General features: G+C 48.1%; 1 protein-coding gene across 3 annotated transcripts; it reads left to right on the top strand.

Moving 5' to 3' along the window:
• The first annotated feature begins 421 nt into the window (after positions 1-421).
• On the top strand, positions 422-27,414 carry IGSF9 (immunoglobulin superfamily member 9). 3 transcript variants are annotated; one of them, XM_072647369.1, is made up of 21 exons: positions 422-851; positions 4,888-5,170; positions 5,508-5,696; positions 12,223-12,375; positions 13,517-13,671; positions 13,942-14,059; positions 17,680-17,821; positions 18,380-18,525; positions 18,727-18,869; positions 19,053-19,193; positions 20,909-21,025; positions 21,267-21,417; positions 21,657-21,780; positions 22,412-22,587; positions 23,012-23,265; positions 23,823-23,907; positions 24,018-24,188; positions 24,723-24,765; positions 25,372-26,220; positions 26,450-26,577; positions 26,926-27,414. In XM_072647369.1, the coding sequence occupies exons 2-21, from the start codon at positions 5,113-5,115 to the stop codon at positions 27,102-27,104; spliced, it is 3,522 nt and encodes a 1,173-aa protein (XP_072503470.1). In that variant the 5' UTR covers positions 422-851; positions 4,888-5,112; the 3' UTR covers positions 27,105-27,414. The 3 variants fall into 3 exon arrangements, with proteins under 3 accessions (XP_072503470.1, XP_072503471.1, XP_072503472.1); XM_072647370.1 differs by having other exon boundaries at positions 423-851; positions 23,015-23,265; XM_072647371.1 differs by lacking the exons at positions 422-851; positions 4,888-5,170; positions 5,508-5,696 and adding an exon at positions 8,078-8,171.
• The last annotated feature ends 298 nt before the right edge of the window (positions 27,415-27,712 follow it).

Below are 27,712 nucleotides of genomic sequence, written 5' to 3'. Positions count from 1 at the left end.
TAATGAGAAGTTTCAAGGATGAGGTTTGAGTGAGTCTTGAAGTATAGGAACAGAGTCCAAGGAAAACGGGGACCTCTGCCAACTTGAGTTCTCAGGTGGAAATATTGGACTCTAGACTTCCAATCTTTGGATTTAGAGCTGGAGGGCAGTGAAATCCAGGGTCTAGAGCTGTGTAGTCCCTGGGCAAGGCTGAGAAGCAGCGGGTCCCGCCTCTTATACAGTGCGGGTGGTGGGAGTAGGATTAGGGCGCTTGCCAACACAGACAGGTATTTCCAGTCCAGTAAGAAAGAGCCGGGAGGGCGGGGGGTGGGGAGGGGATTGGATGTGCTAAAGAGCGGGGTGGATCTCCTGGGAGAGGGCGGGGAGGTCTGCACCCTGCGTGCTGTTCCTGCCCTTAGGGCTCAAATTTCAGCCCCGGCTCCAGCCCCAGTCCCACTGCTCTTCCCCCCAGGGAGTAAAGGGCAGCAGTGTAAGGCTGTACAGGATTGCAGAGACAGCAGGAAGAAATAAATGAGAAGGGGACAAACTAAGGACCTAGCTCCTCTTGTCACCACCAAGGACAAGGACATTGTCTGAGCTAGCTGACTACCAGCCGGGGCTGTCGAGAGCTCCACAAGGGGGCGCCAAGGGTCCACGGGCCACGCTGCAAACCCCTGGAGAAACTACAACTCCCAGACTCTGGCTGGGACCCCGCCGGCCCAACCCCTCCCCTCGCTGGCTCCCATTGGCAGTAGGCTGAGGGGGGATTGGCGGTCTCCAGGGTAACTGGAGGCGCTCCGAGCCCCTGAGCCTTGGAGGCGGGACCGCCCCCTATTGTGTGACCGAGAGAGCGGGCGAGCAGAGCGCAGCAGGTGAGGGAGGAGGACCTCTGGGGGAGCAGAACAAGTGGGGAGTGGGTTGGGGGGGGTGCTTATCCTGGGGAGACCGAGAGAAGTGGGGGACTCGGGTCGTAGGTGGAGGAGAGAGCAGAGCAAAGAAGTTTTGGGGGATCAAACAAAGCCCAGAGTTTTTTGGGGGGGAGGGAAGGAGGGGGGTTGAAAACAGAACTGGAGAGTTCTTGGGGAGATAGCCAAAGAGAAGCGTTCTGGGGATCATAACACGACGAGAGGGGCGCTCTGGGGACAGGAGCTGGAGAAGAGAAGAATTCTGGGGGGAACAACAGAAGAGGGGAGTAGCAGGGGACGAGAAGAGAAAAAGGAGTTCTGGAGGAGAGAACAGGAGAGGTGACCACAAGAAGGAAGCTCAGGGGGACAAGAACAGGAGTGGAGTTCAGGTGGTGGAAACAGAAAAGGGGAGTTGGGGGGATTAGGGAAAGGAGATTCTGGGGGAAGAGAACAGAAAAAGGAGTTCCGGAAAAGAGCAATTCAGGGATGAGATAACAGGAGAAGAGAAGGATCTGGGAGGAGTGAGAGAATAGGTAAAGAAAATTCTCAGGGAGAGAAGAGGGAGTTCTCAGAGAAAAGAACAGAAGTGAGGGGTTCAAAGAGAGCTCTGAGAGAAATAGAAGAGAGAACAGTAGTAGTTCTGGGGAGAGAGCAGAAGAGAGGAGAGAGAAAAGGAGATGAGAGAGTTGTGGTAAATAAGAAAAAGATAAGGGGAGTTCTGGGGGACAAAAACAGGAGAGGAGGGGAGTCCTAGGGAGAGAGAATAGAAGAGGGGAGTTCTTGGAGGAGAGACCACTAAAATCGGAGCTTTGGGAGAGAACAGAAGAGGAAGAGAGTTCTAGAGAAAAAAATGAAAGGAGTTGGGAGGGGGAGAACAGAATAAAAGTAGTTGTGGGGGAGAAAACAGGAAAAGAAAGGAATTCTATGGGAGAGAACAGGAAAAGAAAGGAATTCTGTGGGAGAGAACAGATAAAGGGGAGAGTTCTAGGGTTAGAGAACAGAAGAAAAGGGAAGAGAAAAAGATTCTGGCAGGAACTGGGGGAGGGGGGGAGTGGTAGGGGAGGCTAGAGCAGAGTTCATCTGGATCTGTTGGAAAGGGGGATAAACAGTTTGGGGGATTCCAGATCCTGAGGGTTTGTACCTCACTATTGTTTGTTATGGGGCTAATGGTGTCTGTCATCTGGGCAGTTCCCATATTGAGTACCAAAGAATAGCTTCGCAGAAAAGAGAAATGAAGTGAATTATATTGGTTCCCAGCAGTAGTAGAACCCCTGGGTTCGGGTAAGTTTGCTCAATAGGATAGAAAGGGCATAGAAAGGAGAGCCCCAGGAAGATGTTAAGGGGATATTTGAGGGAAGATGGAACCTGACAGGCAGTCTCTATGGAGTAAAGGGAAAAAAAAAAAAGAAAAAGGAACGAACTTGCTCAGCTACCCACCCAGACCTGGAGGGAGGCTCCACCTGTTCCCCTCTCAGCCTGTGAGAGGGTGGGGGAAGTTGTTCCTACCTACTCCCTGGGGAATGTGATTCATCTTTGAAACATGAACCTTTTGGGGAGGCTTCTGAGAAAAGCAGAGAGTACACAGCTTGGATATGGTTGGAGCTCATCATGAAGCAGGGTGTCAGAGAGGAGTGCTTAACAAGTAGTGTGACTGTTAGAGAAGGCAGGAAAGCCGGGGGTGGGGGGCTCAGCTCAGTACAAGCTAATGTGATTTTTAAGCTTAGATTTCCTTGCAATAAAGAGATGGCAGTCTTTACATTTTTTCTTTTCTCTTTTCAGTTACAAGCATATGTTTTCTCTCCCTCCCACTTTCCCTTCTCCCGAATTGATGGGTTGGGGTGGATTTGTAATAAGTATGTATAGTCAAGCAAAACTAATTCCCACATTGGCCATGTCTGAAAATGTGTGTACCATTCTGCATCTCTCTGCCAGGAAGCAGTTGGTATGTTTCATTATTTGTCCTTTAGTATCACTGGTTGGTCATTTTATTCATCAGAGCTCTTTAAGTCTGTCAAAGTCGTTTGTCTTTACAATTTTATTAATATCATATAAATTGGTCTCCTGGTTCTGTTCAGTTCTTCCTAGGCTTCACCGAAACCATCTCTTTCATCATTTTTTATGGCACATTCGTATTCCATTACATTCATATACCTTAATTTGTTCATCCATTTCCCAGTGTGCACCCCTTTAGTTTCCAGTTCTCTGACACTAAAAATAACTGCTATACATATTTTTGCACATATGGGTGGTTGCAGGTGGGGGAGGGAGTGGAAAGAGAGAGACAGACAGATGAGAGAGAGAGAGAGAGAGAGAGAGAGAGAGAGAGAGAGAGAGAGAGAGAGAGAGAGAGAGAGAGAGGAGAGAATGGGGATGATGATGGGAGTAGTGGAAAGAAAATTGGAATAGGAATTGGAAGACTTGAATGTCCTATCTCTGACACTATTGTGTCAGAGCACCAGCAAGTAACTTAACCCCTCTACATCAGTTTCTTCTCTCAAACTGCGGCTATAATTATAACAGGTATTGTAATCATCCTCACTGAGCTGACCCTCTCCAAACTTGATGACACCACCAATCTTGCTAGTTTCACAGGATCACAAAACTCAGTCAGTATTGATTCTTTCCTCTTCGCACTCCTCACATAATATAATAATCAGTTGCCAAAATCCCACTGATTCTGTCTCCATAATATCTCTCACATCCACCTCCGTAGTATCTCTTATATCTATGCTTTTTTCAGATTCTTATCTCACATCTGGACTATTTTAATAACCTCCTAACTGATTACAGTCTATTTTCAGTTCCTCTCATCTCTGATCTGTCCCTCATACAAGTACCAAAATAATCTTCCTAAAACATAGACCTGACTCTTTGATTCTCTGGCCAAAACCTTTAAGTTGTTCCCTATTGTTTCTAGGTTAAAATACCAACTGCTTTGTCTGGCATTTAAAATTCTCCATGGTCTGACTTCAGCCTCTACTTTCTATGTTACCTCACATTTCCTCCCTCCCTCCTGGCCCCTCAGGCTGTGTTCCTTCCAGTTATTCTTGATTTTCGCACAAATTACATGGCATGCTTGCCATGGTCCTCCTTTCTGCCTTTCGGAATCCTTTGCTTCCTTTGAAACCTTTAGTGAACTTCTACTCAAAAGTCTTTCCTCCCTCCTCAATTTTCCTAGATCATGTCATCTGTATTTGTCCTTTGCCCTCTGTACTTTATATTTATACTTAACTTCATACCCATTGTATTCTCACCCCACCCCCAATAGTGAATGTAAACTTCCTGAAGGCAAGGAACTTTTTCATTATTTTTTCATCTTACTATATGTGGTACCTACTCCACACTAGGCATTTACTGTAGATTTATTGAATTGAATTGAAATGGGGCAGCTAGTTGGTGCAGTGGATAGAGCACCAGTGCAGGAGTCAGGAGGACCTGAGTTCAAATCTCACCTCAAACACTTGACACTTACTAGTTGTGTGACCTTGGGCAAGTCACTTAACCCCCAACTGCCTCATCCTGGGTCATCTCCAGTCATCCTGATGAATATCTGGCCACTGGATTCAGATGGCTCTGGAGGAGAAGTGAGGCTGGTGACCTGCACAGCCCTCCCTCACTCAAAACAAAGTCAAGTGCAAGTCATGTCATTATTTCTCAGATGGCACGGTCTTCTTCTGCAACGAAGGATGAACACACACATTGAACTGAATTAACCCCATAATACTTTCACAGTGTCATTATGAGGCTCAAATAAACTTAGGAATAAAGGATATTATTGGAAAACTTGGTGGGAGCAGATTATCCAGTCTGGCCTTGGGGATTCAGGATTTTTTGTTTGAACTAATCTCCCTATTTTTCTATTCCTCAGGGCCTCCACTTTACACCACCCAGTATATTGTCTATCATTTCCCTTATATATTCTTTCTAGCCTGGTAGGTTCCCCCTTGACATATTCTGACCAACTTGCTTTGCTTTACCCTCTGCATTTTCTTCTTTCTTTCAGATACTAGTTCTGCAGAGAGTATCCCCATCTGGAGTCACTTGGGCCAAGGCCCTGAGTCTCCCAAAGATTAAGTTTGGTTGGAGTCACATCTCCCTCGTGGCTACACAGAGGAATTGAAGAGTTTGCTGGAAAGCAGAGAAGAGCACCTCTCAGCCAGGGCCCATCCCTCGGCCCCTCCGTCAGGGCTCCTTGGGGACAGGAGGGGCCGGGTGGGACAGCTGTGCTATGATTTGGTGCCTCGGCCTGGCCACCCTCAGCCTGATCACCAGTCAGGGGGCTGACGGTGAGCTTCTTCTGGGGCTCATGAAGCCCAGAACTACACATACCCACACCCACATACACACACGCATACGCACACACACACACATGCACGCACATGCATAGGCATGTATACACAAGGGAAGTACAGCAAGGGCCAGGTTGGGAAAAAAGAGAGTCCCTAGCCCAGAGTGGGGTCCTGAAGGGCTGTGGAGCCTTGGATTTATACCTGGGGCAGGAGGTAGTCCAAATAAATGTTTCTTTGATTGAATTAAAGTCTTCAGCCCTCAATCACCTGTATGACCCTGACACAGGTACTCCTTGCTGTGCTCCCATCGCCTTTCTCCCCTCACTCCCCACAGGCCGTGTGAAACCTGAGGCAGTGACAGTGGTGGGCCGTACTGGGGAGAGTGCCTTGCTAAGCTGTGACCTCCTGCCCCCCACGGGGAGGCCCCCCCTGCATGTCATCGAGTGGTTGCGCTTTGGCTTCCTGCTTCCCATTTTCATCCAGTTTGGGCTGTACTCCCCCCGTGTCGATCCTCACTACGTGGGTAAGAACCATTCCTTAACAGGGGCAGCCATGTCTTAAGAGATGGGGCCGGGACTTCCTAGCTTCTTAGTCATGCTCTCTAACCCTCATCCTATTGCCCTGGCCCTCTATTCTAGTGCCTAACCTTTGATCCCTTCCTCCCATGCCTAACTTTTATCAAGTTGACCTTTGGGGAATCTGTACCCCAAACCTCTGAACTAATCCCATCCTGAAATCCTACCAGACTCTACTCCAACCTCTCAGATTTATCATAAACCCAGTTATCTTGCTCTCCAGACCCTATCCTCTGATTTCTCAACCCTTAGGATATACATAGAGCTAACATAGGGACCCAACTTTGTCTCTCCATGGAAAGTTTCCCAAGACTAGAATGCAGAAGAAAAGAGGATTTTTTTGGAACTGGAAGGAGCCTTAAGAGGTCATGTAGTCCAAGCCCTTCATTTTAGAGATATCAGGGCTCCAGGAGGCTTTAGTTCATTCTATCACAATATTAGGGTGCAGCTTAACAATGAAGGAGGAGGTACACCTAGGCTGATGAGAAAGGCCTCTAGAAGCTGTTACCTAATGATTAAACAGGGGATGACACTTGGATGAAGGATGTATTTCTTTCCCTTTCATGCCCCTGAGGCTGGTTACTGGACACCAAAATGGTCTCTCTCTTTCTAGGCCCTTTACTCTACCTCTCAGTCCCTGAGTGGCTCTGCTTCCTTTTAATCTCCTAGTTGGAGTTCTGGGTAGCTGGTGCCTGGGTCCAGGGGTAAACTCTGGTCTCTGAATTTAGGGGTAATACAAAGGAAGAAAAGACTCTCTCCTTCCTTTTCACTTAACCTCTTGATCTTCAACAACGGATAGGAAAGAGATACCTGTTGTCTATTAACCCCTTGAGTGCATTACAATTGAAGGCATCCCATTCCACCCAACCCCAGAGCCAGAGTCTTGGAATGGCAGTGATCGAAGCTGGAGCAGGGTTACATGGAGATGGTGTGGGCTAAGAACTTTGTGGGGATCAAGAAAAAGTTGTTCCAGCAATCAGTGTTGGAAAGGGACAGAGTTTAGACCATCATGGTGGGAGACAATGGGAGAATCCTAAAACTCTGAATAAGGTATCCCTCTACCTCTCCGTCCCCAAAGTCTTTCCATGCTGAGCCTCCCAAGGAGAAATCCAGAAGAGGCCACTGAGAGCCCAACCCTTTTCTCTAATTTGAATCCTGGAGGGAGCTGTGGGATTGGTTTAGGCTTGTGGAGGAGGTGCCAGTGGAGGAGGAGGAGACTAACCAGGTACCTAGGGGAGGGGGATACCCCATGATTTGCTTCTGATTTTTTTTTTTTCAAACAAGGACAATTGTTGGCTATAGGCCCAGTTGGGGGAAGGGATATGGTCAGCTTCATAGGACCCCTCTCCCTCTGTGTATGCAAATGATGTTCCAATTAGGGCCACTAGAATGAAAACAGCTCCACTGCCTAGTGTGATGAGAGTATGTGAGGAGATACAAGCTCTAAGAGAGAATGGGGCCTCCCTGACTATGTAAGGACCTGCCTGGGCAGCCTCTGTTATTAGAAAGGTGGGGCTGCCTGCCTGCTGGAGAATGTGGTGGGGGGCAGGGAGTTTGGGATAAGAGAGAAGATACTTTCCCCAATGATTCCCTAAGGGAACTTGGAAACTCTTAATTCTCTGCCCTCCCAGCCCCCACCCTGCACCCCCACCCCACCTCCTTTAGATGTCAGTCTCCCAAACTGATACTTTTCCCCTAGGGCTTTTTGTGGGGGTGGAGGGGTGAACAGAGATCTACTGCCAAGCAAACACCCACTGTCTCCCCTCTTTTTTTCTCTCTATTGCTCTGATTTCTTACTCAATCTACCTACCTGGCTTTGTGCCCTTATTGGACTAATTTTCTCTGTTACTCCTTATTGTACTTAAGGGCTCCTGGGGGTGATATCTCTGGGAAAAAGGCATGGGGAATAAGGGAAGTATTATTCCCTAATTTGGGGGTCCCTCTTACCAGAAGCAAGTTGTTGCTGGACAGTATGCTGGGTTAGGAAGTCAGATAGGTAAAAGATACCTATTACCTGTTTACTCCTTGAGTCCACCACAATTAAGACATTCCTGTCTATCACCCCCACTCCCTCCCTACCCCCCATTTGCTGCCTACCACTCCCCACTCCCGGCCTAACTCCACCCCCCCATTCCCTGCCCCCAGGGCCTCTCCTGCCTTTGTGTGGGGACTCCCAACCACAGAGTTGCCAAGCAACGGGAGGTGGAAGTTGTTTAGGACAATGATGTTTTGTCATAAACCCTCTGGGCTAGTGTAGGGGAGACTGGCACTAAGGCTGTGGTGTCAGTAGGAGGTGGGGCAGGATGAACCAGCGATATCTTTGGGAAAATCAGTTTAGGACTTGATGGGGGTGAGTGGGAGGGGAATTAATGCTGTACTGAAGAAGGATGGAGAGTCTGATGTCAAAAAGGGGAAGAATTCGGGTATGAACAGGAGAAGAGGTTTGGGGAAAACTGAGACTGTAGAACTAGGCCTACACGCCCATGTTCCATAAAGAGTCAACTACTTTGGAGTTTCATTGTCCAGGAAGGAAGGACTGACTGCTGAGGAGAGTTAGGGGGAGAGGGACTTTTAGTGTTATAGTGGGATAAGCTAGAGAGTCTCCACATACCTTCCACCCTAGAGCAAGGAAGCTCAAACCTGGTTTTTCAATTGGAAGATATCATTCATTAATAGATGAGTGGAATGCTTAGCAGCAATGGGGGAGGGGGGAGGACTGGGGCAAGAAAAGCAGGAGATAGATGGCAGGTCCTTGAAGATATGTAAGAAACAATCTGAGTTTACTCTATACCAAAGTACTTCAGTGGATTCCTAATTTCATTGGCCTAGGTCTGGCTGCCACTGGTGCAGACAGGTTACTTACTACAGTCCACTCATTCCCTGCCCCTTCAGTCCTCCTGTTTTGAAACATATAGGACATCATCTAACCCAGCACTGGGTGATGTGTTTTTTTCTGAGTAGGAAAAGATGAGGGGAAAGGAAGAAGAAACTCAGCCTCATCCTCACCATAAAGGAGGTTTCCTGGAATAAAGTCCAGAACTCTTTCCTTCAGTTCAAAAATAATTTATTAATCTTAGCCTTCAAGTGCCAGGTGCTATGCTAATCACTGGGCATATACAAAGACAAGAGGAAAATGGCCTTCTAGGGAATGACATTCTATTGGTTGCACATAATGTGCCCAAATAAGTAAATATAGGTAAAAAAAGTTTTTTTTTTGTATCACCCTTATGATTTTATTGGTATAGGAAACTCCTAGTGAGAAAATTCCTTCTACTAACATAAATAAGCACCTGCTCTGAAATATAGGATCTTAGACAGTTAACTTGAGCCCTGAATTGTTCAATGACTTGCCCAGGGTCACGCAGTCAGAGACAGACCTTGCACTCAGATCCTTCTGGTTCTGAGGCTAGCTCCCTCTCCACTACTTCAGGCTGTTTCTCTGTAAGTGTAAAATATGCACAAAGCAATTACAAAGTGTTGGGGGAGGGGAGGAGAAGAGGGACAGCACAAAACCTTTGAGGAAAGGAGAATCAGAGAGGGTCTCCAGTAAAGAGGGAGGACTTGAGCTGAGCCTTTATGGGCTTTCATTTTGTTATTTTTACCTTACTGAGAAGGCGTTGTGCCGTAGTGTGGTACAGAGGCCCACAATACTCCCACCAAACCAGATTAAGGTGTAATTGGGAAATTTTTAACAAAATAAAAATACAAAACAATATAGGTAATGCTCATTATGTGGTTTTCTAAGTCAATGTGCAGCCCACAGAGATTCTTATGTATGGTTTAGTGACCTGAGTTTCTCTTTTAGTTTGACACCTGACAGAATGAACAGAGAACCAGTCAAAAAGCCAAGAAAATCCAGGGTCAGGTTCTGCCTCTGATACATCCTGGCTGTGTAACCCTAAGGGACTCAACTGAACTTCTCAGTGCTGACCTGCAAATGGTAGAGGGAATTTCTTTATTTAGGAATTCATTTCCTTCTCTGATGACATCACAGGTCCAGTCCCTACAATTTGTCATTCAGTTGTTTTTCAGTTGTGTCCAACTCTTCATAACCCCATTTGGGATTTTCTTGGCAAAGATACTGAAAATGGTTCGCCATTTCCTTTTCTAGCTCATTTTACTGATGAGGAAACTGAGGCAAATAGGATTAAGTGACTTGCTCAAGATCACACAGCTAGTAAGTGTCCGAGACTGGATTTGAACTCATAAAGATGAGTCTTCTTGACTCCAGGCCAGGTGCTATATCTGCTGTGCCAATTAATATTGCCAGATTCTAAATACTCAAAACTGAAATGCTATAGAAGTGTCCCAGGCTAAGGAAGTAGCTATGCATTCTTTCTGTCCTAGGTAACCTGAGAGCTCAAATGCTTCCATCCATTTTCTCCCACCCAGAATGTGTCTCTCCTTCAAAAACCCCAGATTTTTATCTCTCCCAGGAAGCCTTTCCTGCCTTCCCTTCTTTCTCTACATTATGTATTCTTCATACCCTCTACGTTTATTTACCTACACAATTGGCACTAGATTCTTGTGTATTTCTTCCTGTTTCTGGGATCTTGTCTCTCCCATCATTCTCCAAGGTCAAGGATTGTCTCCAACTCTCATAATTATCACAGAGCTCTGCCTGCCTGAGGTGCTGCCCGAAACCAGGAAGGACAGACTTGCCAACAATCTTATCATCTGTAGCAAAGAACAGAGGATACTGGGGACCTTTGGCCCCCCAGAGCAGGCCACAGAGGCTGGTATCATCTGTTCTGCTCTTTATCAGGACAGTCAGATGTTTCACCTCACCACCTGTTCAGGTTAACTGAGAGTCACTACAGAAACTTTGTGGGAATTACCGGTCTATTAAAACATGCTCTCCACTGAGACATTAGAAAACACAATTTGATCTTTGATAAATCAAAAGGCACATTAGTGTCCCAAGTCACCATCTTGACATCTATTACCACTCTTAAAACCTGGTGGAGCAACTTGGTTACCTGAGTTTCCTGGTGGTTGTGAATCTGTATCAACTAGAGTTCATTGCAAGTCTTTGGTTTTTCTTAGGTAGGTGTCTATAGACCGATGGCCAGAGTACTCAATAACCAGAGGTGTAGGGATATGGTTAAATATTTACTTACCTGAGCAAAGCTTATCACCTGGGAGGAAAATTAGATGGAAAACCCTTTAAACTGGTCCACCCATTCTGCAGTGTCACACCTGTGCACTCAGAGCCCATCTGAGAGTGATTTGCAAAGGGACATAGTCCACCTGAATAAATACTTGTCAATATGACTTTGTGTCAAGTATCCCTAATATGGATAGTTCCTCCTTTCAGTGGAATCATCCTAGATTTGAAGTAGCAAGTGTGATGTTGTTCATTGGGAATTCAAAGAGTTAGAGAGAATTGGGGTATTTCAAGTACTCAAAAGTTGGAGTTGAGTTTTATGTATTTTGGGAGTGTACTTTTGGGCTGTGAGTTGACATTAAGCCATGTGCATATCTGTAACAGTCTAGGCTTCCACTATCAAGCATTAAGTACCTACTATGTACTTAATAGGGTCAGTGGATGGAGCTATTCATCAGATGCTGTGTATCTGTGTGTATGGAGGGGAGGGAGTCCCCTTTTCTTGGAGGTCCTTAAGCAGAGGTTAGAGGATCACTTGTGGGTTATATTAGTGTTAGTTTATAGATTGTACTAAATGACCAATGAGTTTCCTTCTGACTGTGATGCTCTGTGATTCAGTGATTCTTCAAATCAGTCCCAGGTATGAACATCTAGGGGGAAAGGAGCCTTCTGGGTAACAAGGCTTCTGATTTTGCTCCCAGCCTGTTTGCCTGGTTGACCTGGGTTCTAGCCACCCTAAGGCGCTTAGGCCTCTGATAATAGCTCTGGGAGATTAGGGGCTTTGGCTGGAGAAACTTGGCTCCCAGCCAGGACAACCAGCTGTATTAGAGTTACTGGGGCCCTGATTCCCATAGTGGGTGGATGAGGGTGGGTGGCAGGGTCAGTGGGGGAGGGGGAAGACAAGGGATGGTAATAGTTCTGTGTTCTCTCACACAGTTTCAGCCTTACCTCACACTCCTGAAAAAGGACTTTAGAGGTGGAATGTCTTTTAGGGCAAGGGGTGAGGAGGATAAGTCCTGCAAAAAGATGAAAGAGATAGAGAGCTAGTGGCTCTTTTCATCTTCCTCCTTACCCTTAGTCTATCTATGTTGGAGCAGGAGGGAAGTGTTTCCTTTTGTTTGGGGGTGGGTCCTAGCTGTAAAAGCAGGAGCCAGAGGGAGAGGGGAAAGGAGAACCAGGAAGCAGGGAAGGAGAATATACCTAGGTAGGGATGCTAGACTATGGGACCAGCGTTTTCAGACCCCTTTCCCAGTTGCCGTAGTATGCCGTAGCAGAAATCCCAACATCCAAGGGGTTGTTCTGGGTGTCCATAAGGCGTTTTTCAGATGATATGCAGCAATGCTTAATGTCCGCGTTTCTTCTTCTAGGGCGTGTGCGGTTACAGGAAGGGGCATCCTTACTAATCGAAAGGCTTCAGACAGAGGACCAGGGTTGGTATGAATGTCGTGTGCTCTTCCTGGATCAGCCCAGCCCTGAAGATGACTTTGCCAATGGCTCCTGGGTGCACCTCACAGTTAACTGTACGAGCTGGGGAACAAAGTGGTTAGGGGGAGAAAGGAAGTCTAGGGTTGAAGGAAATATGGGGGTAGGGGAGCTGGAAGGTAAGAACTGCTCAAAGGGGAAAATGAGAAGTTATCTTTTCTATCTAAAGTACAGATGCATTCAACAGCTTTTCCCATTTCTGTGATCCATTCTCTCCTTTCCTCCCTTTGCCTCTATCTTTTCTCCATGGCTCTTTACTCAGCCCTCCGCCTATGACTCCTTGGGGATTATGTACCATCCATGTATGATCTGAATCCTCCTGCAAAGGGCATTGGCACACATTGTCTTCTTTGAGTCCTCAGAACAGAATAGGGAGGACAATTTATCCTCATTGTACAGACAGGACACCTGAAACACAGACAATATGACTTGCCCAGGCTCACCCACCTATTTTGGAGGGAGGACTAGAACTCTTTCACTTACACCATTCTTCCCCCCTCCCCACCCCTGGAAGGCCCAGCTCAGCCCCTTGCAATTCCAAACAGGTCTGATATGGGGGAGGGTGTGGGTGCATCCAGTCTGACTGTCCAACTAATCCTGGCCTGGCTTTAAATGACAGCTCCACCCATCAATCATGGCCCTGGGCCATGAATCGCCTGGGCTGATAGGGAGGAGCAGCTGTGGATGGGGTCACTGTGATGAGAGTCATTGTGGTATAATGGAGGTAGGGCTGAATTTAGAGTCTAGAAGACCTGGGGTCAAATCCTGCCTCTGGACAAGTCACTTAATCTTCCTTGGCCTATGTTTTCTCATTTATAAAATCAAGCCCTTGTACTCAATGTCCTTTAAGGTCCCTTCTGCTCTAAATCTATGCTGTGGATCCTACTGTGGATCCAATTTATTAACTTTAGGGACAGTCTGCTTTGTGCTGGAGATTGTACTTATGTTTTCAGTGTCTGTCTGCGTGTGTCTCCTTCCCCTGGTTGGAGGACAATTGTTTCTGGGCTCCCAGTGTTTCCTGGGTTGGTGACAGGGCCAGGATTCTTTAACTGGGCATAATAGTTGGGGATGATTCTGCTGACTTATCCAAGATAGAAACCCTACTTCTTCTGCCCATTGATTGATTGATTGATTGACTGGGCAGGGCCTCGTGCCCTATCACAACCTTTTTGTCAACAGCCCCTCCCAGATTCCTGGAGACTCCCCCATCGGTGTTAGAGGTTCGGGAGTGGGAGCCGGTGATCCTGCACTGTGCAGCCAGTGGCAGCCCCCAGCCTAATGTGGCCTGGAAACGTGACGGGAAGGACCTGGGCCGGGGCCAGGGCCAGGTGCAGGTATGAAGCAGGGAGGGGGTGATAAGGGAAGGAAATTGGGGAAGGAATGTAGAGCTCGGGCAGAGCGCAATGATCAGGGAGGATGACAGGACTGTGACTACCCCTCCTCAGGCAGGAGGCAGGAGGCAGGGGTAGCCTGACTTGATCTATTCCTGAAATTAAGTGCGGGGACCACAGGATCTCCCTGTTCTTGGGGTTTTGCTGCCCTCTGCTGGTCATCTCTGGTAGCACAGGACTTTGTTGTTCCTCCCTCCCATTCTTCCCCCCCAGGTGCAGAATGGAACCCTTAGAATTGGAAGAGTGGAGCAGTCCAGTGCTGGAATCTATACATGCCATGCCTCCAGTACTGAGGGCAGTGCCACACATGCTACCCACCTGTTGGTGCATGGTAAGCAATAGGGTTGAGCTGGCCAACGGACAAAGGAAAAGATGATGATGTGGTAGGAGCTGGGAGGGGGAGGGACAAGGACTGAGAAACCAAGGCCATTTACTCCCATAGGAAGAATGAGGGCTGAGGAGAAAAAGGGCTGAATAGGAGCCTACTCTTTTGTGCCCTGATCCCATCGTCTCCTATCTCTCAGAAGCTTAGCCCTTCTATCATCCCCCTACCACCGTCTTCACTCCTTCCCTATATAATGGCTCCTTTCCTGCTGCCCATTCACATGCCAGGGTCTCCCCACATCCTTTGAAAATTTTCATCTAGCCCTGCCATCTTGTCAAGTTACCATCCTGTATCTCTTGCTTTTACAGCCAGAATAAGTCATCTCTGAGTAGAGACTTACCTTTATGCCTCCACCCCTAGCTTTTGACCTACCACTTCAAACTGCTTTCTCAATGATTACCAGTCTGTGGTCTAATAGCCTTTTTTTCAGTTCTCATTCATTCTCCAGACTTCTTTGTGGAGTTTTGTATACTTTGATCTATTTTGTCTATTTTATATACTTTTTGGTACTGTTGACCACGCCCCTCCTCCTGGATACGCTCCTCCCTTTGCTCCCTTGACAACACTGCACTGCCCTGGCTCGCCTATGTATCTGACTACTCGGCTTCACTCTTCTTTGCTGGCGGATCATTCATCTTCAGCTCCCATGTACATATCTCTCCCTTTGTCATCTCACAGATTTTCTTAGGTTCTTAACCTGGAGTTCATGAACCTATTTTTAAAATGTTCTGATAACTATATTTCAGTATTGTTGGTTTTCTTTGTATCAGTTCATACATTTTAAAACACTATTCTGTAAAGAGATGCATGGGCTTTACCAGCCTCCCAAAGAACTCTATGACTTATAAAAGGTTAAGAGCTCCTGGACTGCTATCTCTATGTAGATGCATCTCTACCCAACATCTATAGATCTAGCCCCAGTTTCTCTCTTTTCTTGATTCCCTCAGTTGTTCATGTTTTCTCCTTCCCCAAATTAACTTGTATTACTACCTCTCTACGGGTCATATTTTCCCCTATAGACCAGGAATTGCGTGAGGGCAGGAACATTTTCCTTTTGGTTTTTGTATTCACAATGTCTAGCGCAGTGCTTTGCACATACTGAGCAAATTTTTTAAATTTGAATTGAATATCATGTTAAGAATGGAAAGGTGAGAGGACAGAGCTGGTGTCTGAAGCCCAAGGCTTGTGAAGAGGAGCCTTTTGAGCTGAGCTATTACCCTAAAAACAGCATCTTGGTCCCAGGGGCATCAGTCAGTCCACAAATAATTACTAAGCCTCAGCTATGTTCCCAGTCAGGTTATATTTGTTGTAGAAGAAACAAAGAAGCAACAGCCAAGAATCCCAGGGTTTAGAGCTGGAGAAGACCTTTGAGATCATCTAGTCTCACCTTTTCATTTTATAGGTGAAGAGACAAGTGCGAGGGAAGTTAAATAAGATCCTAAGGTCACTCAGACAGTAACAAAGCTGGGTTCTCTGCCTCAAGATCCAGGGCACAGTCAAGTACTCTGCCCTTATGTAACCTGTAGTTGAATTGGAGAGTACTAGCGCACATAAAGCCATTCCAGAACCAAGTGTTAGAATTAGAATGGGAAAGCATTGGCTGTCAGCGCATCAGGACTTCTAAGGAGGAAGGATGACTTCATGAAGTGGTGGGATTTTATCTGGGAATGGGAAGATGGGTTGGATTTAGATAGGTGGAGAAGAAGAGGAGGTAAGGAATTTTAAGTAGGCAGATCCACGTGAGTAAAAGCACAAATGAAAGAATGAGCATTTTGTGTGCAGGAAAATAATGAAAAAACCGGATTGGAGTGGAGTGGGATTGTGTTTTAGGGAAAGGAATAAGGTTGGCTCCATAGATCAGGTGATTACTATTCAGCATTGTTTTGCAAAGAAGGATTTATTCATTAAACACCTAGTATGTGCTAGGTAGATACTATGTCAAGCACTTTACAAATACCTCATTTGAATCCTTGAAACAAGGCTGCAAGGTAGGTGCCATTATTCCCATTTTGCAATTGAGAAAATTGATGTTACATGACTTGCCTGTGGCCATGAAGCTAGTAGGCTGGATTTGAACTCAAGTCTTCCTCACTCCACTGTACTATAGCTCCTCAGAAAGGTTTCTTGATCAGGTGTAGATTTCATTAGATGGCCTCTAAAGTCGCCTCCATGTCTAATATCCTGTGATTTATATTATTCAGTGTCTTGAAAAATTATCAAAATAGCTAGCATTTTCATAGTGCTTTAAAGTTTAGAAAGCACTTTACATGTGTTACCTTATTTGAACCTCACAACAACCCTGGGAGGTAGGCACGATTATTATCACCTTTTTTTTTTAACAGATGAGGAAATTGAGGCTGAAAGAAGTAAAATGACTTACCCACGGTCACACAGCTAGGATTCAAACTCAGAACTTCTGGACTCCTAGTCTAGCACTGTAGCCACAGCACTGCCTTGCCTTCTACTTGAGAGCCCAGTGGAGGTCTTCAGCTTTGATGCCATAGAAATATTTACCCTCTCTGAGCCTCAGTTTCTTTATATATAAAGTGAAGTTGCACTCAATGAATTAGGACGTATCTAGGACACATTTTGAGGAAATAGTAACATCCATGGTTTAGTAACCAAAGGACTTGAGAGATCCTAGCACTGCCACCTGTGTGACCATGGGTCAATCACTCAATCTTTTATCCTATAAAATGAGAGGATTGGACTAGATAGGCTAGGTGTCTTCTAGATCAAAACCTAGGATTCTAGAACCTAGCATAGGGTCTAGAACATAGTGGGTACTTAATGAATGTTTGTTGAATTGAACCATATAATCTCTAAAGTTTTTTCCACTTTTAACTCCTATGCTCTTAAGGAAGGTGGAGTCATGATACATCCATGAGTAGGGTTAAAGATGTGTGTGAGGACTGAGGGTGAGGGAGAGGCTATAGACCACCTAGAAGGCTTCGGGAGTAATCTTGGAGTAAGGTGACAAGAACAAGGAAAGCAGGAATGGAAAATGAAAGGAGAATCTAAAAGACATTTTGAAGGAAGAAGCAAGAGAATGGCTATCTGAACTGAAGGAGAGGGAAGGGTCAAAGATGACCCCAAGCTTGGTGGTCTGGCAGACAGGAGAAAGCCTAGAGAAACCCTGAGTTCATGTATGTCTTGATGGGAGCCTCTCCTTGCCTGAGGATGTCTGGGAGCTACGCTTATGTGTTGAACAAGCAATGCCTTTTGCCATCCATTCTCCCTTCTGCCTTTTCCCTGAAGAAAATGGGAAAGTTAGGAAGGGGAGCTGACTTTGCAGAGAAAGTTATGATCATGTGTAATTTTCTAAGTGGAGATATTCTCTTTGTCTGGTGCTCTAATATCTCCATAACAAACAATTGTAGTGTGTGTGTGTGTGTGTGTGTGTGTGTGTGTGTGAGAGAGAGAGAGAGAGAGAGAGAGAGAGAGAGAGAGAGAGAGAGAAAAAGTCAAGGGGATGCAGGTAGACATGGGGAAAGGAACAGGGAGTGAGTTCTCTCTTCTGTGGTTCCGAGATGAGTAGAGCCCCGTTTGATGTACTTCCCCCACAGGACCTCCAGTCATCGTGGTGCCCCCTGAAAATAGCACAGTTAATGCCTCCCAGGATGCCTCCTTGGCCTGCCAGGCTCAGGCTCACCCTGCCAACCTTACCTACAGCTGGTACCAGGGAAGCACCAATGTCTTCCACATCAGGTGGGACCCAGGGAGGACTAAGGGAACTGCTGCTCTCCATTAGTTCTGTCTGCCCAGAAGGGAAACAGACCACAGGGAAGTTTGGGGTGAGACAAGGAGATGAATGGAGGGGAGCCCTTTCTGGTTGGGACAGGAGCCCCGATAACCTCTGTAAGAAAATGATCCTACATAAGCAAGGGAGGACCAGTACAATCAAACTGGAGAACCAGATCTCCCTGAGCAACAGTTTTCTTTTTCTCTACACCTCAGAGCTGATAGTATAGTGGCCCCTCTCTTTTTACTGCTGCCAGCCCCATATTTACCATCCTTCCCCCACCCACCCATTTTCTTGGATTGGATATAGATGTCCCTTTTATCCCCCTTGTTCACCAGAGGTAAAGAATGGGGATTTTTTTTTCTTCTGCCACCAGTTCAAACCTGGCTTCCAAGTTATAGATGGGAAGACACTCACATGAGAAAAAAACTCACAGAGGGTGGTCTGGGGTCCAGGTACCAGTACATATTCCCCTACCTGTTCCAGGATTCCTTTACACACTCTTCACACATATTGCATTGCAGCCGCCTGCAGCCCCGAGTTCGAATCCTGGTGGATGGGAGCCTCTGGCTGCAGGCTACCCAGCCTGATGATGCTGGACGCTACACCTGTGTGCCAAGCAATGGCCTTCGCCAACCACCCTCAGCATCTGCCTACCTCACTGTGCTGTGTAAGATCTTCTCTTAGCTCACAGATCTGTGGCCCATCTGGTTCTAGTCTGTCCTTCTAAAGCTTTTTTTCTCATCACTACCAGTCCATTATCACCTGCCTCACATCTCCAGCCTCCTATCACTAGTCCCCTTGTGGTGGCATAAGATACTTTGGCCCATATTTCTTTTTCCTCTCTTTATTGCTGCCTGCTTCCCTTCAGATCCTGCCCAGGTGACAGCAATGCCCCCAGAGACACCCTTGCCTGTGGGCATGCAGGGAGTAATACGATGCCCCACCCGTGCCAATCCCCCTCTACTCTTTGTCAACTGGACCAAAGATGGCCAGGCCCTGAAGCTGGACAAGGTACTGGTTTGGGGAGGGGAGAAAGGTCACAGTGGAAGCCAGATGGGAACAGGAGGAGGTTTGGGGTGGGGGACTCGGGTCTTTTGTTTTCTCATCTAAAAACAGGAAGGGATGTAGACTTGATGACTTGTAACATCTCCATCAATTTCTGACATTCTGTGATTCCTTTGGTCCCATCCTCAGTTCCCAGGCTGGTCCCAGGCTTCAGATGGCTCATTGGTCATTGCCCTGGGGAATGAGGATGCCTTAGGAGAATATACCTGTACTCCCTACAACAGCCATGGCACAGCTGGACCCTCCTCCCCAACCCGTGTGCTGCTCAAGGTGAGTGTAGCTCTTGAGTCTCTTCTGTCCATGGCTGGCCCCCAGACTCTCCTTATCCTGAGGCAACCATGGCAGAAACTCTCCCCTGCTGGGTCTCCCAGACCAGAGTTAGTGCTTACTCTCAGTGTTAGCTTCAGCATGACCAGGGAAGATAAGGGGTTGAGGGGGAAGGACAGGAACAGTGTCCATTCTGTGCAGAGTTCTGTGCTGGATGCTTAAGGAAGCACAGCTTCAGAAGGAATCCTCTCTGCCTTCGTGAAGTTTATGATCTAATAGGAGAATAAAGTCTGCAGCACTAAACTCACAAGGATACTTAACTGCATTAGAGAGCTGCAAAATAAAGAGCGGTGTGAGATTTCAGGTAGAAGGCTTGTACTGGGGGACTTTCGTGGAGATAGCTTTAATTCACTTCAGTTCAACAGCCTTTCAATTGAATAGACATTTACTGAATGTTTCAATGCACCCTTGTGTGTAACATACATCTTATAGAAAGACAAAAATTAAACAGCCCCTGCCCAAAAGGAAGATGATTCTCTTAGCTTCAAACAGTGGGTAGAAATTGAACAGTTGAAGGGAAATAAGGAGGACATTCTGAAATTGGGAACATAATGAGTAAAAGCAATGTACGAAAATGCAAAGTATATTTGGAGACAGAGTGTAGTCCCCAAATGGAGGGAGAAGGGCATCGCAGCACCTACTCTGTGCCAAGCACTGTGCTAAGTGCTTTAAAAATATTGCCTTACTTGATCCTTACAACAACCCTTGCAAGGTAGGTGATAATATTATTCTCACTTTATAGTTGAGGAAACTGAGACAAACTAAGAAGTTAGTTGACTTGCCCAGGATCACACAACTAGTAAGTATGTAAGGCCAAATTCGAACTCAGATCTTGAGGCCCAGCATTCTGTGTACTTCACCACCAGTTGCCTCAGATGAGAGTGTGGTGCTCGATTGTGGAGAGACATGAATGCCAGGCTCAGGATAATGAACTTTCCTTTGTATGTAGAATGTCAATAAAGAATTTTATGCACAGTCATGATATGACTTGATTTATGGATGAGGTAAATCAATCTGGCAGGGATAGGAAGGATGATGCAAGCCATTCTCCATGCACATCTGGATTTTTGGAGTGGGAAGCTGGCTCTAAGGCCACCAAAACAAGAATTGGAAATCTGTTTCCTCTTGATCCTCCTGACCTGAAGCAAGTACTTCATGCTCTTCTATAGCCATCCAATCCCCTCCACTGACTGTTTATCATAGGGGGTCATCTACCTCCCTAGAAATAACTTACCTTCTCATATTTCCTGCCACCACCTCAACTGAAGTCATAGAGGGGCAGAAAATTTAAGGAAGCTAGTGGAGAGGAACGGGGAAAGTGAGAGAGCTAAGTGGTGGGAGAGGCCAATCCTCAGGCACATAAAATAGACATGCATGTTAAGAATGAGTTGGGGTAGAAGATTGGTGTTTGTTGTTTGTCCTCCGTTCTGGAAGAGGACCCTGACATCAGGGAGGTGCTGCCACAACTTGCAAGTGAATTGGATTTAAGTGAGGGAGGGCTGTGCAAAGTCACCGGCCTCACTTTCTCCTCCGGAGCCATCTGGGTCCAGGGGCAAGACACAGTTCAGGACGATTGGAGGTTGCTCCCTCGGGTAGGTAGTGGGGTACCGCTGGAGCCCTCACCCTGTCCTTCTACCCTTCAAACCTTGATCTTTCAGGCTCCTCCAGCTTTCATTGAACAACCAAAGAAAGAGTACTTCCAGGAGGTGGGGAGGGAATTGCTCATCCCTTGCTCAGCCCATGGGGATCCCACCCCTGCCATCACTTGGTCTAAGGTGAGACACCCATTTCAGGGCCTTCATTTACCTCCTACCCTTTCATCCCCAGGCATCTGGTGGGAAGAAAGAACCCTGATGCCTCTTCTGAGGAGGAGGCAGAGAATTCCAAGATTCTATTCTCAGTCATGGCGGGGGGGGGGGGGGGGGTGTTGGAGTAGTGTTAGGGAGGATGAGGAGTGCCTTGGGAAAAGGGTATGGTAGTCTTTGTCATTAGGAGTGACAGATGGTTCTTCTGTAGGTGGACCGAGGCCTACGGGGTGAGGCCCAGGTGGATAGTAATCGTAGTTTGGTCCTTCGGCCGCTGAGCAAGGAAGCCCATGGACGCTGGGAGTGCAGTGCCAGCAATATTGTGGCTCGTGTGGCAACCACTACTACTGTCTACGTGTTAGGTCAGTGTCCAGGGGTCAGGGTTTGAGGCCGGGAGCAGGGGATGGGACAGATGGGGAATCTGAGCATGGGGGGCTGGCTCCAGAGGCACAAGGTTTTGAGGATGTTTGAGGAGCATGGAAGGGGGCTCAGACATAGAGAGACCTCAGGATAAAGGATTTGGGCCTCCACCAAGACCCTGCCCTATCTCCTTCCCAGTCTCCTAAACCTAACCTTTCCCTGCTTCTGTCTCCCTAACAAGGCACCAGTCCCCATGCTGTCACCAATGTGTCTGTGCTGTCCTTACCTGAGGGAGCCAATGTCTCCTGGGAGCCTGGGTTTGATGGTGGCTACCTACAGAGATTCAGTGTGTGGTATACCCCACTGTGAGTATTCCCTTATCCTCTGCTTCTTCCCGGCCAGTTCCTTGAGACTCTTCTTAATCATCTCAGTCCCACTGTCCTTTTTGTCCCTTCTCCACTTCCTACCCTAGACTCTTTCCCAAATCTCTCATCTCTCTGTCCCAATGATTCCATGTTTATAACAGCAGTTCTCAGAATGTGGTCCAGGGACTCCCGGGGGTCCCCAAGACTCTTTCAGAGAATCTACAAGGTTAAAACTATTTTTGTAATAATATCAAGATGTTTTAGTTTCTAATATGGTAAATAACCCACATAAACAAAAATTTGAGAACTTAATCTGGATCAGTTCATGTCTTTGGGTTCCAGTAATGGGTTAGTCTCTGTTCCCAGGTGAGTGAGATCAGCAGCCAGCCTCCCGGGAACAGGAAGACAAATGCAGAAGCCATGGCTGAGGGGACAGAAAAACATAAACTTGTTTGTCCTGGGACCTGAGGGCTCTCATGGTCCTGTCACACATATCTCCCAGTTCTTCCTCCTCATCCCCCTTCCCCAATCTCAGAAAATTCCAGACAATACTTTCAGGAAACCAAATTATCTCACTCCTCTGTGCCCCAAACCCCCAGTTCATTAGCCTCTTTGCTCTCAATTTCCACAGGGCCAAGCGTCCTGACCGTGCCCACCATGACTGGATATCCCTACCAGTGCCTGCAGGTGCTGCCCACCTAGTGGTAGCAGGTCTGCAACCCCACACCAGCTACCAGTTCAGTGTCCTGGCCCAGAATAAGCTAGGGAGCGGCCCTTTCAGTGAGATCATCTTGTCTTCTCCGGATGGTGAGATTCCTCATCTAGAGAACTACCGAGATAAAGTTAGGGGGAGGGCAAAGCTAGGGGCAGGGATGCGGCTGGGGTTTGAGAGGGGCTTGGGTGGGGACAGGAACTGAGGAATTGAGTAGGAAGAGAGAGGTGTTTGGGAACTTGAGTATGGTGAGGGGAAGACTGGAGAAGGGAGTTATTGGTTTACATGGTTTACAATAATGTGGAAGGTAAATGTTAGGGGACTGAGTAAAGATTGAGGAAGTGGAATGTTGATTCAGAAAAAGGAATGGGTGCTTGGGAATTGTGGAAAGATTCCGATGAGATAGAGAGGTGTTTTGAGAAGGAAAATAGTTAAGTGCTGAGGAACAGGAGGCCTGAGGAAGTAGAAAGGTTTGGGGGAAGTGAAGCAACCTCTGTCCTGAGTGTCTGTTGTTCCTAGCAGGGCTTCCAACCACACAGGCGGTCCCTATGTCACATGCTACAGAATCCCAACTACCCCTGTCCCCACCTCGAGGCCTCATGGCAGTGAGGACCCCGAGGGGTGTGCTGCTGCACTGGGAGCCTCCCTTGCTGGCTCCTGAAATATTGGCCAGTTATGCCCTGGAAGGGCGGCATGGCTCCCATGGTTGGGAGGTGCTGGACAGGGCCATCAGTGGAGCTGACACTCAGCTGCTGGTGCCTGGACTCATCAAGGTAGGAGAGAAAGGCTGGTAGCAGGGTACAGAGGAGGAGAGCCAAAGAGATGGGGGTGAGGGGAGGGCAAGAGAGAGATAGCAAGTGCATTAGTGATGCATGTTCCAGGCACTGCTAAATGCTAGAAATACAAACGGAAACAAATAAGACAGTCTCTACTAATAAAGGGGAGCTAGGAGTTGGGGACAAGGGCTAGAGGAGAGGGAGGCAGGCTGTAGTCAAGGTGGTGGAACCATCAGGCAGGGTTGGGTCTGCAGTGAAGTAGGCATGGATGGGATCCTTTGGGAAGGGCTGGGCTAGGGAGTCACCAGTTGAGAGAGTGGGCCCTAGAGACTGCTTTCTCCAGGATGTGAGGGTGATGGGTGAGGATTAATTTTCTTCTGAGAGGTTTTCCTTCTGTGGCCTTTGACATCATTTCCCAGGTGACTGTTCTCCTTATTCACTGTTTCTTCCCATCACCTTCAAAAAGACATTTTATTATGTGCCTGCTCTATATGGGACACTGAGTTGTATCCTGTACCCTTCCTCTTTCCCTTGCCCCTCTTGCCCCAACTTAGGATTCCTTCTACGAGTTTCGTCTGGTGGCTTTTGCTGGCAGCTACATCAGTGACCCCAGCAACGTGGCCAACATTTCCACAGCTGGTGAGGCCTAGGGTGGAACCTCTCCACCTTTGGGAATGGAGTCTTTGGGGTCATTCTCTTTGCCTCAGCTCTCCCCACGCTGACTTCTCCTCTCCCATCTCCACACTCAGGCATGGAGGTGTACCCTTCCCGAACACAGCTTCCTGGCCTGTTGCCCCAGCCTGTATTGGCTGGTGTGGTAGGTGGTGTTTGCTTCCTCAGTGTAGCCATTCTAATTAGCACAGTGGCTGCCTGTGCCATGAACAGACGGCGGGCTGCCCGACTCCGAAAACGCCACCAAGGTAGGCCCTATCCTCCTGCTATCTGCCTAGACCCTGGCTTCTCAATTGTGCCCCAACTGAGGGGGGATATACCCCAGCCTCACCTATCCTCTTCTTTATCCCCAGAAAGGCTCCTCTACCCATGGGGCCCCAGCCCCACCAAGCCTTATCTCCTCACCTGGCCTCACCCTCAGCTCCCACTTCCATGCCCCAGGACAGCTCCTGGTCTCGTAGCTTGTTTTCCCAGTACAGTTCCCATTCTACCTCGAAGCCCCACCGATGGCCTGTATTTCTACCTTATGTCCAGACTTACTGGTGATGAACAACCTGTCTTTGCCCTCATGCTAATGTGCCATGCCCCATCTCAGAGCCCTGCCCTAGCCCCTTTTCCTTCCCACTCCCTCTAGAGGACTTTGGAGCTGCCCATGTTGGGGCTGGGGGCTCCATGGGGTGGGTTTGAGGAACATGTCCCAGGGCCTGGCTCATGGAGTAAACAAAAGACCAGAATCCACTCTCCATTGCTGTCATCATCCCCCTGTTCTCACCCCCTTCCAGATCTACCACTCATCTTCTCCCCCCCAAGGAAGTCACCTCCCAAGTAAGTTCTTCCATTCCCTAGTCCTTTGACCCTGCTGTGCCCTGGGCTGTGCTACTTCCTTTATTCTCCTTCGGCTTAGGTGGGGAAGCAGTCAGTGGGGCCTTGGGGGTGGCTGGGGCTTGGCTGGGGCAGAAGCAGTTTAAAGCAGATCAAATGGGGGCCTGAGGAAGGGAAGCTCTACATTTAGCCTTGTTGCAGGCCTGGGTCATTGTGCCAGTCAGGGCCCAGGCTTACCATTCTACCTAGGCTAGCCTTCTCTTTCCTTTAAACTAGGGGTTCTTAACTTGGAGTCCATGAACTTTAAAAAAAATTCTAATGATTCCAATAGAATTGATTTCCTTTGTAATCTGTGTGTTTTATTTTGTGCATTTTAAAACATTATTCTGAGCCAGCATCCATAAGCTTCACTAGACTGCTACAGGGGCTCATGACAAAAATGGTTAAGAACCCCTGTATAGACATTGGCTTTGCCTCCTGCCTTCATCTCCTTGGCATTGTCTCCTCCTATTCCAAATCTCCCATCTCTGGCTCTGGCTCCTGGGTGGTTAGAATTGTCCTGTGCCCTCTCCATGCTGACATGGGCCCTGATGCCCTGCCCCTCCCCAGTTCTGCTCCAGGCTCGGGCAGCCCTGACAGTGTGGTGAAGCTGAAACTCCAGGAGTCCCCATCTCTAAGCCTTCAACAAAGCCTGCTATGGGCGGAGACCAACCAGCTCCCCAGTCCTCCTGCCCAGCTCCTGCCTAGCCCACTGCCCCTGGAACCAATCTGCCGAGGCCCTGATGGGCGATTTGTGATGGGACCAGGTGCCGGGTCCCCTCAGGTTTCACTGACCCAGATCCAAGATGAGGCCCAAAGCACAGGCCATCACCAGGCTCACTTGAGTGACTGTAACAACAGCAGTCCCAGTGGAGTGGCCCAGCCCCTTTACATTGCTGACATCAGCCCTGTGGGTCCACCACCTAGCCCCTTGCCAGCCCCTAGCCCCCTGCTCCAGTATTTGAGTCTCCCCTTTTTCCGGGAGATGAATGTTGATGGGGACTGGCCTCCTACTGAAGAACCCAGTCCTGCCCCACCTCTTGACTACATGGACACCCGGCCTGGCCCTGAGACAACTCTCTCTCGACCTCTGGGCTCCCCATTAGGACTCCCTAAGGCAGTTCTGCCTGGGAGCAGGGTCAGTGGGCCGGGCTCTGATTCATCCTACACTGCCTTGGCTGACTGGACACTTCGGGAGAGGGGGCTACCTGGGCCTCCCCCGGCTGTGCCCAGAGGCAGCCTCACCAGCCAGAGCAGTGGAAGGGGCAGTGCCTCCTTTTTTCGCCCACCTTCACTGGCCCCCTCTCTTGGGGGCAGCTACCTCAGTCCCCCCTCAGGGGACACTAGCAGTTGGGCCAGTGGAGGAATTGGTCTGGAGAGGTGGCCTCGGAGAGAACATGTGCTGACCGTCAGTAAGAGGTGAGGATGGTCTGTTCCCAACTCAAGGATCCAAGCCTGATCCTCTCTCCCTTTTCTCTTTGTCCTCACTATTCCTTTCTTGTACCAGAAACTTGATTTACCCCTCTTCTTAATCCCTAATTGTGGGCATTCTTCTGAGGCAGAGGGCACCATTTCCAGGTGAGGGGGCACATACTGTCCTGAACTTTATTGCTCCATAACCAATGAATTCACAATCGTATGCCTACAGGAGGAACACTTCAGTGGATGAAAACTATGAGTGGGACTCTGAGATTCCTGGGGACTTGGAACTGCTTGAATCACTGCAGCTGGGGCAGAGGGGTGGTGGCCCCCGGGGCCAGCCAGAACTTCAACTAGGTGCGTGAGACCACAGGGCAGGGAATCAGGTCCCCAGCCTCTTCATCCTTCCCAGCTTAGCTCCCTGGGCATCATCTGTCTGCCCCCTGATTTTCTCTTCAGCCCTAGATTCAGCTTGGGGCCTGCTTGTTCTCCACTATCATCTAAAGTTTAGTTAGCAGTTGCCTCTGGTCTCTCTGTTCAGGGATAATAGGATATTCCAAGTCTTACTCTCACAAGGGAGATTGGCTTAGGCACTCTCTCTTCCATATCCCTCATTCAGCTTGTTCCCCTGAAGCTTTTGTATCCTCTAAATCTGTTCCTTAAAAATCTTTCCATTTCTCACTTCCCTGCTTCATGTTCTGACAGGCTCCAGGGAAACAGAGGAGTGCACCTGGGGGGCTGCCCATCCTCCTGGGCCAGAGGAACGCTGTGCTGCCCTCCGTGAGGAATTCTTGGCTTTCCGACGTCGCCATGATGCCGCCCGGGCACGGCTGCCTGGTCGCGAGGACCCCATCAACCACCCTGAGCAAGCCACATTGTTATGAATGCTTGGTGGTGGTGGGACAAGGACCTACGGGCAGGATTGAACAGGGACATCTGTGGGGGTATTGGGGGCATTGATAATGTCCCCCCCCACTCTGGTACCCAGGCTGGTACACTGGCTGGTTAGGGGGAAGGATATGGGTAGCACTATCTCCCTTAGGTTGAATTGGGTTTCCCCAGAGGGGCCTCTCCTTCCCCCAGGGCAGAGAGGAAGGAGATAGCTACAGGGATCTCAGGGTCTGCCCTTGCCCCTTCTGTGTGAGTGAGGCATGGGGAAAATTTTTACAAGCAATTAAAGAGAGACTGAGAATAGTTTGTGTGTGGTGCCTGGCTTTGAAGCTGAAGGAGGGAGAGGTGGGGAAGGGAATAGGACCATGAATGTTAGGGAATCCCCCAAGTTGCAACTTGAGTCCCTCTCCAGCAAGGGGCCAGACCCAAGGCTGCATTGAAAGGAGAATCCCTGAAGAAACTCCTGTCCTAGCCACTGCTGTCTCCTTCACTCTCAGCTCCAGCTTTACTTCTCTGCCTAAAAAGGCTGAGTCCCTTCTGAGTCCCCTTTGAGGAGACCTCCCTGCAACCCACCTTCCTCCATCCTGCAGATGTACTACTC

This window comes from Notamacropus eugenii, chromosome 2 (assembly GCF_028372415.1).
Source record: "Notamacropus eugenii isolate mMacEug1 chromosome 2, mMacEug1.pri_v2, whole genome shotgun sequence".
In the NCBI taxonomy this organism is placed as follows: Eukaryota; Metazoa; Chordata; class Mammalia; order Diprotodontia; family Macropodidae; genus Notamacropus; species Notamacropus eugenii.
Note: the sequence above shows the minus strand (reverse complement) of the source record. Positions and strands in the feature narration are given on the sequence as shown.

Coding starts and splice junctions, on each gene's coding strand:
- IGSF9 (XM_072647369.1), top strand. CDS start 5,113: ATGATTTGGTGCCTCGGCCTGGCCACCCTCAGCCTGATCACCAGTCAG. Junction 14,060..17,679: donor TACCCACCTGTTGGTGCATG/GTAAGCAATAGG, acceptor CTTCCCCCACAG/GACCTCCAGTCATCGTGGTG. Junction 26,578..26,925: donor CCAGCCAGAACTTCAACTAG/GTGCGTGAGACC, acceptor ATGTTCTGACAG/GCTCCAGGGAAACAGAGGAG.